We start from the raw sequence: 12170 nt of genomic DNA on the forward strand, positions 1-12170 counted from the left end.
TCTCATTGCCATAATAATCTAATTGTCGACCCTATTCTCACGATACCAATGACAAGAAGTGAACGGTTTCGTTGCGTGCGATGGTGACTTGGTTGGTTACCTCTTGGTAAACCTCCCCAAGCCTGCCCCTTCCATCCAAATGAACTCTTTACACGCTCACATAATTTTTCTTGTTTGCATATGCATAACCGCCTTCAGATGCCCCAAATCGATTGAAGATCCACTCACTCTCTTATCTCTTGAACCTCCTATTACCATCAACATTCCTTAATAAGAAAGTGAGAAAATCAATTGATGCCCGGCTCATACGCTGGCCTTCTATATGTGCAATTCTGCTTGGAGATGGACTATCTAGCTTCACTCCCAAATCCTCGAACCCACTGACCATCATCTTCTTTCAATACAACAACGATTTTCTGATAGTTAATTGTCATCACTTATACATATACTTTAACATTTTCCCTTTTATCTCAAAAGGGGTTTTCTTTCCTTTTTTTCATAGCGATCTGACCTGGGCAAAACAGCATATAAAAGTAATGTGTTCATTGGTCATTTTTTTAATTTTTAAATAAAATTCTTTAATCGTATTTTTTAGTAACGGACATTTAATTTTCGCAGTGACATTATTTACTGTTCTCATTAAAACTAAAATCTGCGCTTATAAAAAAAAAATTTGACATTATTGGCCTTTCTTAGGTTGCTTTTTTTTTTTTTTTCGTTCTCTTTTTTTTTTTTTTTTTTGTAAAATAATTTGATGAACTCTCAAGAAATTCCTGATCCAGTCCAAGATTTTAAAGCTTTCCAAAGTTCACTATTTAAATCATTAGTTTCAGCTACTGCAGCTGTAAACAGCATTCCTGTCGAGGAAGTTGGTTTTTTTAGATCACTTGATAGAGGTTTTGCCAAAGATCTTGAGCAAGCTGGATCTAATTCTTTATCTATTGGTAATGCTTTATTACAACAATGTGCTATCGACTGTGGTCTTTTAGTCAAAAGCTTTGAAGATACGGACGATGTTGTTGAACGATATGGATCAGTCACTGATGTTTGCGATAGTTTATTAGAGAAAGCTGTGAGTTTGATTACTATAGATTTCAAAAAAAAAAACTAATGGAGAAATTCATTTGAATCATATTTCTAGGATATATGCTTGGATCAACTTGGTGGTAAAATAAAACAAGATGATTTTAAACAAGCCACTCCTGAAGTAACTCAAATTGCAACAAAAGTAAGAAAATGAGTCCTTTTTTTATGTTTTTTATCTCTTTTTTTTTTATCTTTTTAACTTATTTAACATGAATATAGGATAAACTGGATTATAAATTTTTACATGCTAATAATGTTATACGTCCTCAGATGAAATTCAAAGATAAAATCGATAATTCGAATACAACACCATTTCAAAGAAAAATTAAATACAAGCCTCATGCTCTTGTTCCTCTTGATTTTACTGTAACATCTGAAGATAAATCACTTCCTCATCCGTATGCATATGAAATCAATAATATTGAATATCCTGAACGTATGTTTCAAGTTCAAGAACCTGAAATGTATAAAGCTTACGATACCACCTCAGCTACCTGGGTTAATACAGAAGAAGGGTTAATAGAAATGATGAAAGACTTTGAAGGAGTTGAGGAATTGGCAGTTGATTTAGAACATCATAATTATCGTAGCTATCAGGGCTTTACATGTCTCATGCAAATTAGTACTCGTGATAAAGATTTTATTATTGACACATTAGAGCTCAGAGATAAATTATGGATGTTGAACGAATATTTTGCTGATCCCAATATTACGAAGGTACTTCATGGTGCTGAGTCAGATATTATATGGCTTCAACGTGATTTTGGACTTTATATTGTGAACTTATTTGATACTTACTTCCCAACTAAAGTACTTGATTTCCCTCATCACGGTCTTGCCTATCTCTTAAAGAAATATTGTAATTATGACGCTGATAAAAAATACCAATTGGCTGACTGGAGAATTAGACCTTTACCTGAAGAAATGTTGAATTATGCTCGTTCTGATACGCACTTTCTTCTTTACATTTATGATTGTCTTCGTAATGAACTGGTAAATAAATCTACCTCTGAGGATGGTAATCTTGTTCGTTTCTGTCTTCAAAAATCAAACGAAGTAGCACTTCAAAAGTATGACAAGGAAGTATATGATCATCTTCACGGTCTTGGACCTAATGGTTGGAAGAATATGTTATCGAAATGGAAATATGCTATCAATCCCCAACAATTAGCTGTCTTTAAGGCTCTTCATAGTTGGAGAGATCATACAGCAAGAGAAGAAGATGAATCTTGTCGATATGTTTTACCTAATCATATGCTTATGGCTTTAGTTGAACGTATGCCTACTGACTCTAGTGGCGTTATTGGCTGTTGTAATCCTTGTCCTACTTTAGTGCGTATGAATGCACAAGAGATTAGTTACATCATTCAAAAGGCAAAGATGGAAGCCTTATTAGCTCCTAAAGAAAATGCTTTCAATGAAGAAGCTAAACCTGTTACTGTAGAAGTCAAATCAACACATGGCAATAATAATGGTACAATTACAACAACTATGAAAGTACAACAAATTAGAAAGAAACGACCTCATCTTGATTCTGATGTATTTGATTTAAAGAAAGCCAAGAAGCTTAGAACAGAAATAGCTTCAAAATTAGAGAAGGAGACTTCTGCATTATTTGGTTCCTGTTTTTGATAAAATAATATAGCGACCATTTTTTTTCTTTTTTGTTTTTTTTTTTTACAAAGTAGAAAGAATGAAAGAAAAGAAAAGAAAAAACATGTAAATAGAATGCCTTGTTTATAGACTCTATTCTTTAAATTGAGGTGGCTTTGCACTGTTTAATAAAATAAATAAATACAAATGAATACATAATACAAATGAATATTATATATCTGTATACATATATATTTTTTTTTATAAAAATAATAAGTATCTACATTCATAAGTTATAGGTAAGATGATTAAATTATTTTACTTTCCTTCTTCTTCTTTATTGATGTATAAAATGTTCATATCTTTAGTTATCATTTTATACCAAATTTATCAAGTCAATTAACTTTATATCGTTAGTTGTTGTTTGAATAACTCAAGAATCTAAAATCTATAGTATTATACCACTATAGTATTACAATTCTTTGACGCGGTAGGTTTTGTTTGGATGCAAAAAAAATAAAATAAATAATAATAACAGATGAGCAGTTTAACTTTGGAAGAATGACTACTGTCATTTAGTTATCAGTTATTCAAATGAAGTTTTATATTATATATAACATAAGAGAATGTGCATAACAATGTCGAAATTCTCATTGCTAGGATCTAAATTGTAAGGACTCAATGACTTGTGTCTACTTAATGTCATTAAGCTCTCGGTGTTGAAAGAGTCATATTCTTCATCAATGTCCATTGCTTTATTTTTCTATCTTCATCGTAGACGGTGCCTTGTCCATTTTCATAAAAAAAAAAAAAAAAAAGGTTTATTTTATTTAAATCAAGTGAATAGAGTTGCGTGCAAGACGGAAAATAAAATCTCAATGAACGGTTTTTGATTTGCCAACGGGCGGTACCTTTATTCCCAAAGAACGGTTCTTTTTCCCATCCGCTGAATAGAGTAGAAATAATAACAGTTCCATCCTTTACGCACACAGCAGCAAACTTAATTAAATAATTAAATCTGCAACATTATATAATGGTGAGTTGAATTAAATGATTAATCTGAAACGATGATTATATTAAAAATATGTTAATTATATTCATCAAGTTATTGTTATACAATGTGGTTGTTCATGATATAATATGACTTAGTTCATTAAACTTTGCTGCATTAGTGACAAAGAGTTTATTATTGAGTTCTCTATAAAATATTATATTAACAATTTCAATTAACAAGGGTTTCTGAAATCCTTAAAACCGTATAATAGAAAACTTGATTTTGGCACCAACACAAGATAGAGGTGGCATTGTAATATTAAAAATTTAGATAGTATTTCATACAAGAGTCGTAGTAACTTTTGAAATGAGATTTTTTTTTCATTTTCTTTGATTTTTATAAAAAAATGTCCCCTAGAAAATTAAGGGACAAAACCTCCTAGAAAATTAAGAGGGTGCCCCTAGAAAATTAAGAGACTTTGATGCTCCTAGAAAATTAAGAGACTTTGGTGCTCCTAGAAAATTAAGAGACTTTTTTTATGCTCCTAGAAAATTAAGAGCAATAATTGAAAAAGAAAGAGAAAAAGAAAAGAAAATTATTAAAAAAAACAAATCGTAACTATTCATAGTTTTTCAAAAAAAAAAAAAAAACGTGACTCGTTCTTTTAAAATTATGTAGCAGTCATTTTCAAAACGTGGCATTGTAGAGAATTAGCGAATCAACACTATTTCCGGAAATTATTCATTCATAAAAAAAGTGTAATTTTATGAACTTATTAATTATAATCGTTTTTTTTTAATGTTTCAACTCTTGCTAAAAAGGAATTAGAACATTTAGAAAATGTTTAGATGATGTACACAGAACATTTATCAGATTTAACAGCGTAGATTCTGGTTCTTCTAGAATAGTTGCTACGAACAAAAAAAAAAAAAAAAAAAAAAAAAGACGTCAAGCGTCCTTTTGAGAGATGGCATTGAAGAAATGGAGTAAGTTGATTAAAAGTTGATCCTTCAAGCTGAAAAACTCATAAAACATTCTTATTAAATTAGAGGAAGTACAAGGTAACAAAAATCAAACTAAAGTGCTTTGGAACGTTGTCTTTGATACTATTAAGGACCCTCTTCAGCAAGATAACTAACAGGAAGTACAATGATGAACAGATAGATCTTTTCATTGATTTACTTGCTACAGGATCAGATGTCTAAATCCGCCTGTATGACTACAGGCATTAGTCAATCATCTGAATACAAACATAGAAAAACTTATAGAGAGAATCCTGAAAGGAGTCCCGTTCGCTATAGTTTTTTATGCGAACATTCAATTCTTACAGTGTCTCTTCTTCCCCTTCTGGCTCTTTTTCTATATCTTTTGCACCGCTAGTGAGCCCCAGCTCATCGACTAATTCCTCATCACACTCTATTGACGTGTCCACATCCTCAATTGTGGGTTTATTATACGTCTATTATAGGCTAACATAAACCTCTTCAAGGGACATCTTCTTCATCAGTACGACAATAGTCATTTTGTAGCTTGGGGAAATTACGAACTACAGTTTTTCCACTTGATATTGAGACAAATCAAAATGATATTAAAAGAAAAAATTTAAGAGGTGTTGCTTAGCATAAATTGAGTTCTTTTGCAGGGCAACCATCTGAAGATGTCTCTGTATGTCTCTGCTCCATTCTTGACAGTCTTTAGCAGCAATTCTTTTTTTTTTGGCAAGCAGTACTAATTATTGGAATTAATGTACCCATTGTCGTCTAAAGTTAGAAATGAAAACAAATTCTTCAGGGTTTTTTTTTTACATGAAAAGAATATTAAGCAAAGTGGAAGAAAAAAGAGTTTATTTGATTCATTTTAGTTGTGGTATATGAAAGTAGACCTTTAGTATAAGAAGGGGCATTTGAACTATTTTATTAGTGGCATTATTATTATTTGTAGTGAGGGAAATAGGATATTTTACCGTACTATTACCATTCGTTCTTAATCTTATTTCGATAATAATTTTTTTTTTTTTTGTAAATTTTTTATTTAAGAAATTACTATATCCAATCAGTCAAGGCAAGTTCAAGACTGTTGCAAGTCCTTAAGCTGTAGCAATAAACTGATCTTCTTTTTTTTCATTTGAATCCTCAGTTCATCTTGTTCAATTTCTCGTTTCTTAGCCAATTTTAATTCTTCTTCTTTGACTTCTTTAATTTTTTGTAATTCCTGTTCATATAATTCCACCACTGAATACTGCTCATTAGCAGTAGTGGTAATGGCTGCTGTTGTACTTGTACTTGTAGATGGTGTATATGCGTTATTGTTATTTGTACTATAATTTTCGGCAGCTGTAGTAATGTTAGTGCAGCGACACCAAGTAGAAACACGATTCAAAGTAGTTTGAATGGTATCACAGCTCTATCCTCAATATTAGTCAGTGTTCTGTTTATCAATAAATTGCACATCTTACTTACATATTATGCAACAGGCTGATCTTTAAATATAGCAGGCTTAACGAACAAGGGAGACAAAGATCGGCATAATGTACATTTTTTTTTTATTATAATAATAAAAGAAAGTTGCTGCATTCTGTTTGGTTTTAAATTTTGGAAGACAAAAGCTAAAAAGAAAATTATAAATGAAACTTATTTTATACTACAAATATTGAGACAGCACTTACCCAGCCACTTTTTGACTTTTTATAATACTAATAGGCTTTACAAAGGAGCATTTCTTCATAATTTCCATAATATCATTTGCAGTCTTTCCTTTGATTGTTGTTTTCTAATTCTTCAGTTGACATTTTTAAATTATTGGTTTTTGTGTATGTGTTTTTTTTTAAGAAAAAAAGGAAAGAATGCGTTGAGTCCACCTTGTCATGATTGTAAAATTTATAACTTAATTCAATAAGATAAATAGTCAAAATAGAACATATAGTGCACTTTTATAATAATTCTGTCTATAGACATATTAAGAATATTTTTACTCTTGTGTAAAAAAAATGACAACATTTTAAAATTTATCTTGTTCAGCTGAATATAAATTTATAAGATAAACTGGGGTAATACAAGTACGCGTAATATCTGATTCCACTCAGAGTTATAAAAATAAATAGATGGAGATATATCTATGATCATTCTCTTCCATGATTACGTCATGAAATACAATTTGTTATATTATTACTCATCATCCTTAACCACAAAATATATAAATGCTCTTACGTAATTAATCATTTTTTTTTTATGTTTACCATAATAAAACTTATTGGCAACTCTCAACGTACTTCTTCTGTCTGTTTTCTTTTTATTTCTCTTTTTATTCTTTTCTTTTTATTAATATTTTATTATATTCGTACATGTGAACCACGATACACCTAGGAGTCCACAAACGAAAAAGTTGGAAATAAAGATACCGTTCATTGACAAATCAAAAACCGTTCTTTGAGATTTTATTCTCCGCCATGCATGCAACTCTATTCACTTGATTTAAATAAAATAAACTTACTTTTTCTTTTTTTTATGAAAATGGACAAGGTACCGTCTACGATGAAGATGGAAAAATAGAGCAATGGACATTGATGAAGAATATGTCCCTTTCAACACCGAGAGCTTAATGACATTAAGTAGATACAAGTCATTGAGTCCTTATAATTTAGATCCTAGCAATGAGAATTTCGACATTGTTATGCATGACTTGGAGGCAAAAAAAAAAAAAAAAAATACGTTAGGAACAATCAGCCAAAAAGTACAATGTCTATACTGCTGACGATCAAACATCATTTGTATACTTCAGAAAAATAAAGCTTTTGAGTGCAGCTGTGGCAGGTAGAGGTAGCTGGTATTGTTGAACGTACCGCTCAAACTTGGACTACGAGACTGGACAATGATCCTATATTGGGATATATTTGGGAAGGAAACCAAGAAGATCAACCGACCTAAGGCGCAACTACGAGAAGAGAACAAGCATCGTTCATTAGAGTTCTTTGATGAATACACTCAAGCTACAAGAAATGATGCCATGGACAGTTTAACAGAAAAAGAAAAATTTGAAGGGCTAAATATAAAAGGATTCTCTTTTGGTAGTTTTATACTGCATGAGTGCAACTTGACTGTTAAAACAGTTACTCGTCATCCAGCTGCAAAGAAATAATGACAATAATTTTCGATTAGACGCCTACGCCTACGCCTAAAGTGGGTGGAAAAAATGGAGTAAAATGGATATCGACTTCTTAAGTAGTTGCGCTTCTGTTGATGACATTAATAAGAAAAGTTCTTATGCACGTTCAGCTCGAGGTACATCGGCAACAACCATTAAAGCAATTTATCCACACTGGTTTAGGAGCTAACACATACTCCATTGGATCGTAAACTTTTTTTCTCCTTCTTCATTAAGAAATGTTTTCATGTTCATCTTTATAAAAGAAAAAGGTATTCATCATTATGTTATATTTTTATTAGGAAGAGAGAGAGAGAGAGACAAATACAGGTGCAGAAGATATGCGACAATTTGGTGCAATCTTCCTGCCAATTTTAGTTAGCCAGTCCTGACACTTGTTTTTAACCAAAGTGACAAAAACAATTTAAACTCATGATCCAACATTTATTTTTGTCTTCGTTATTTTTTTTTTAGAAAACGCTAAATTGCATAAGTTTGACTGTGTATGCTATAATTTTAAAAGAATTAGTTTGTTTGGTTGCTTGTTTTTGAGACATAATAAAACTTGTTTTTTTTTCTTTTAAATCTTACAGTCACTTTACGCCTTGTACAGATGCATATGTAGTAGAAGATTGATAATTTAATTTGGGGGGGGGTACAGCAGCATCTTTGAATTTATATTATAAATTTTTCTCAAGAAGATCTGATTTAAAGCAGTATACTGATTCATATTAGTCATAAGATTCTTATTTCCTTTAGACTAAATATTTTTTTTTTTGGTGAAACAAAGTATCCATTGAATAAAGTAGTAGTCGTATATAACTTTCGTGAAACATCTTTAATATCAAAAGTATTTATTACTTGACCCCCTCTCCTCCTTTATGTACATCTGTTATCATTCAAGGTAGATAGTAACAGATTCTATTATTTGTTGAGATAGTGAAGTATGAAAATAAATTTACTATAAATGGTATATTTTACTTCCCCCACACAAACATAAAAGGAAATTTAATCGGCCCTTTTTTTTCTTTTTTTTTTTTTTTTTTTTTTTTTTTTTTTTTTTTTTTCATTGAAAATGTACATTCTAAAGAGTTTGCTTCAAAATAGATGGAATTGACTTTTTTTTTAAGTTATTTTCTTCTTCTGTCTATTACATAAATAGGTTGTGAAATTTCATGTAATTTTGATTCAATGAAATAAACAGGCTATACATATATTTCCTGCTACTACTGTCTATAATTGGCTATATTTTCTAAAATTACATAATCTCACATCAATCATATGTACACAGTGGTGACACAATGAGCATACAATGATCTGCTAAAATAAGTCTTCTTTGATCTATAAAGTTTAATAACGGGTTTTAAACAAATCATTATTTTCCTTTTATGCATCCAAGCTACCTTTATGCTTTTCTTCAAACATAAATTACTAATGTGGAAAAAAAAAGGAAGAAGATAGAACAGGGAGTAACAATAAAAGATGTGCATATATTTTTGCATAAGCTTTTATTTATTATAAATTCCTTTTCTTTACACATTTCTCTTAAAAAAAAATTAAAAAAAATAGATGATTATGTCACATAAAACATACACAATGATAAATAAACTTGTACTTATTAGCTTCTCGGTACAAACCGAGTTATTTAAATAAACGTATACAAATTTAAGTGTGGGGAAAATTGAATACATGCTAGATTGATGCACAAGCCTATAACCTAATACAAATAAGAACTTTTTTTTTTTTTTTCTAATTTTTATAAATTTGAGGATCAGCAAAGTGATTTGCATTTCGTGTTTTCTTTTTTTTTTTTCATTTTAATATATATTTATTTTAAAAAGAAAAAATACTAATAATGCCAGATCAGGTAGAAGAAAAATCAAATAATAAAGGTGAAATCGAGCAAGTTGAAGCAGTTCAGTCGAATGAACAACGACGAGATGATTCGATTTTTGAAGAATTTTCAGAAAAGGAAGAAAATAAAAAAAAGAATATATTTATTCGATTTAAAGAGTCAATATATTCTAAACCTGAAAAAAGAGAAAATGCATGGAAACTATTAACAAATCTTACTAATACTCAAAGAATAACATTCGCTGCGGGTAAATATTTATATATATATATATATATATATAATACATGCACTGTTTATGTTTATATATTTTCTTTATAATAGCTTTCTTTGGCTGGACTTTAGACGCCTTTGATTTTTTTTCCGTTTCTTTATCAGCGACAAGAATAGGTATTTACCTTTGTTTTATGATCTCTAGACTGTATATACTCATCACATATAACTTTTCCTATTTTAAGCTGAAACTTATGGTGTTCAGCCATCTGATGTAACAAGTAAGTCAAATTTAGAATCATGTTTACATAGTTATTTATTCTAAATTGGCTAATTTTTTTTTTTATTTATCCAAAATAGGTGCAATTACTACTACTTTGGTATAAATAATCTAAAATACTACATAAATTATTTTCTCACTATTATTTTTAACTTTAGATGTTGCGTCCTATTGGTGCTTTAATTTTCGGGTAAGCTTTTTCTTTTCTTTTTGCAGTATCTTGAAGAATTTAATTTAATTTAATTTAATCAAAATTGATAATAGTGCTTTGGCCGATAAATTTGGACGTCGTTGGCCGCTTATGATTGATATAGTTTTATTTTCTGTTATTAATATGGCAAGTGGTTTTGCACCCAATCTTCAGACTTTTATTGGGCTCCGAGCTATTTTCGGTATTGCTATGGGTGGTGAATGGGTAATAATAATATAAGATAGAGAATATATTAAAGATTTTTAAAACAAATTTTCTCTTTTCTATTCTTTATATGTATATATATTTATATATATAGGGCTTAGGTGCTAGTTTAGCCTTGGAATCATTACCGATCGAAGCTCGAGGCTTATTTTCGGGAATTTATCAACAAGGATATGCATGTGGGTATCTTTTAGCGACATTAGTGAATTATGCTGTTGTTCAAACAAATTCATCTTGGCGTATTCTCTTTTGGGTGGGTGCTGCCTTTGCAATATTGGCTATCGTCATTCGAATTTGGGTCCCTGAGTCTGATACGTTTGAGAAACAAAAGGAAGCACGAAAAATTCTTGGACGTTCTTTATTAACCGAAATAAAATTGGCTTTAAAGCATCATTGGTTACGCTTAATTTACATGGTTATCTTGATGGCCTTTATGAATTTCTTTTCTCATGGTTCTCAAGATCTTTATCCCACCTTTTTAACTACTCAGTTAGGATATACGCCTACAGAACAAACTGTAACAAGTGTGATTATGAATCTTGGTGCAATTTGTGGTGGTATCCTTTTTGGTTATCTCTCTAATTACTTTGGTCGACGTTTGATTTTATCTGTTTGTGCTATTTGTGCAGGTGCTTTTATACCTTTATGGATATATGGTCCTAATATCCATACCCTTCAATTTGGTGCCTTTGTAATGCAATTCTTTGTTCAAGGTGGATGGGGGTAAATAATAATAATAATAATAACGCGTTACTTTACCTATATATTAAATATTAACTGCCCCCCCCTTTTTTTTCCTTTTTTCTTTCTTTCCACCCATTATAGTGTTATTCCTGCTCATATTAATGAATTATCACCTCCATCATTTAGAGGTCTTCTACCAGGTCTTAGTTACCAGCTTGGTAATTTGGTAAGGATTATTATCAAGCTTATTTTAAAATAAAATCACTCTATTCATATTCTGGAATTAGATCAGTGCCGCATCAAGTCAAATTGAAGCCACTATTGGTGAAAAATATCCAGTTCGTAATGCGGATGGAAGTTTCAAGTTAAATACAAAAGGAGAAACTATTGCTGATTATGGTTTAACTCAAGCTATTTTTATGGGATGTGTTTGTGGATGCTTATTAATTACAGGTAATATAATAATACAATATACTACTACAAGTCCATTTATATATATATATATGTATATTTATTTTGTTTCTATAGCCTTGATTGGCAAAGAAGAACGTAACCGAGACTTCTCTGCAGATCTTGCAGAAGGTCAAACTAGTCATGCCATAAGTCCTGGTGACATTAAAGCAGAAGAAATTGAGCAAGGTCATGAAGGAACCTCTCGAGTATCTAACTAGAATTTATTATCTTTATTACTTTATATATCTTCTTTATTATTGTTATTAGCATTTGATTTATCATCGCTATATGTATATTCGTTCTTTTTATTCGAATATTATAATTATCAGTAAATAAAAAAAAATGAATTATAATTACAGTTGGTTAATTCATGTATAGTGATAACTGTTAACTGTTTTATCTTATATGTGAGCATACAGCAACTACCAGTGCGATAATTTCAAAATTGAACTAAAAAGAG

The 12170-nt window shown here is 30.4% G+C and overlaps 3 protein-coding genes across 3 annotated transcripts; all 3 read left to right on the plus strand.

The window, feature by feature from the left end:
- Nucleotides 1–754: 754 nt before the first annotated feature.
- On the plus strand, nucleotides 755–2718 carry BX663DRAFT_426537 (ribonuclease H-like domain-containing protein; the record flags this gene model as incomplete). The annotated part of the gene is made up of 3 exons (XM_051522555.1): nucleotides 755–1072; nucleotides 1142–1207; nucleotides 1306–2718. 3 exons carry the CDS (start codon nucleotides 755–757, stop codon nucleotides 2716–2718), a joined length of 1797 nt encoding a protein of 598 aa, XP_051386890.1.
- A 4465-nt stretch (nucleotides 2719–7183) lies between these two features.
- On the plus strand, nucleotides 7184–8103 carry BX663DRAFT_494164 (uncharacterized protein). Its single transcript, XM_051525457.1, has one exon. The coding sequence runs from the start codon at nucleotides 7541–7543 to the stop codon at nucleotides 7805–7807; it is 267 nt and encodes an 88-aa protein (XP_051386891.1). The 5' UTR covers nucleotides 7184–7540; the 3' UTR covers nucleotides 7808–8103.
- Nucleotides 8104–9608: 1505 nt separating this feature from the next.
- BX663DRAFT_494165 (major facilitator superfamily domain-containing protein) lies at nucleotides 9609–12090 on the plus strand. The gene is made up of 10 exons (XM_051525458.1): nucleotides 9609–9915; nucleotides 9990–10055; nucleotides 10124–10159; nucleotides 10239–10258; nucleotides 10317–10348; nucleotides 10423–10573; nucleotides 10668–11296; nucleotides 11399–11483; nucleotides 11545–11710; nucleotides 11786–12090. The coding sequence occupies exons 1-10, from the start codon at nucleotides 9669–9671 to the stop codon at nucleotides 11926–11928; spliced, it is 1575 nt and encodes a 524-aa protein (XP_051386892.1). The 5' UTR covers nucleotides 9609–9668; the 3' UTR covers nucleotides 11929–12090.
- Nucleotides 12091–12170: the final 80 nt, after the last annotated feature.

Source organism: Cokeromyces recurvatus, assembly GCF_025118155.1.
Source record: "Cokeromyces recurvatus strain NRRL 2243 chromosome Unknown BX663scaffold_2, whole genome shotgun sequence".
NCBI classification, from domain to species: Eukaryota; Fungi; Mucoromycota; class Mucoromycetes; order Mucorales; family Mucoraceae; genus Cokeromyces; species Cokeromyces recurvatus.

Bases quoted from the DNA above. Each gene is read 5' to 3' on its own strand.
- BX663DRAFT_494164 (XM_051525457.1), top strand. From the start codon at position 7,541: ATGATCCTATATTGGGATATATTTGGGAAGGAAACCAAGAAGATCAAC.
- BX663DRAFT_494165 (XM_051525458.1), top strand. From the start codon at position 9,669: ATGCCAGATCAGGTAGAAGAAAAATCAAATAATAAAGGTGAAATCGAG. The intron at 11,297-11,398 runs GTAAATAATAAT...CACCCATTATAG, and splicing joins TTTGTTCAAGGTGGATGGGG to TGTTATTCCTGCTCATATTA. The intron at 11,711-11,785 runs GTAATATAATAA...TTGTTTCTATAG, and splicing joins TGGATGCTTATTAATTACAG to CCTTGATTGGCAAAGAAGAA.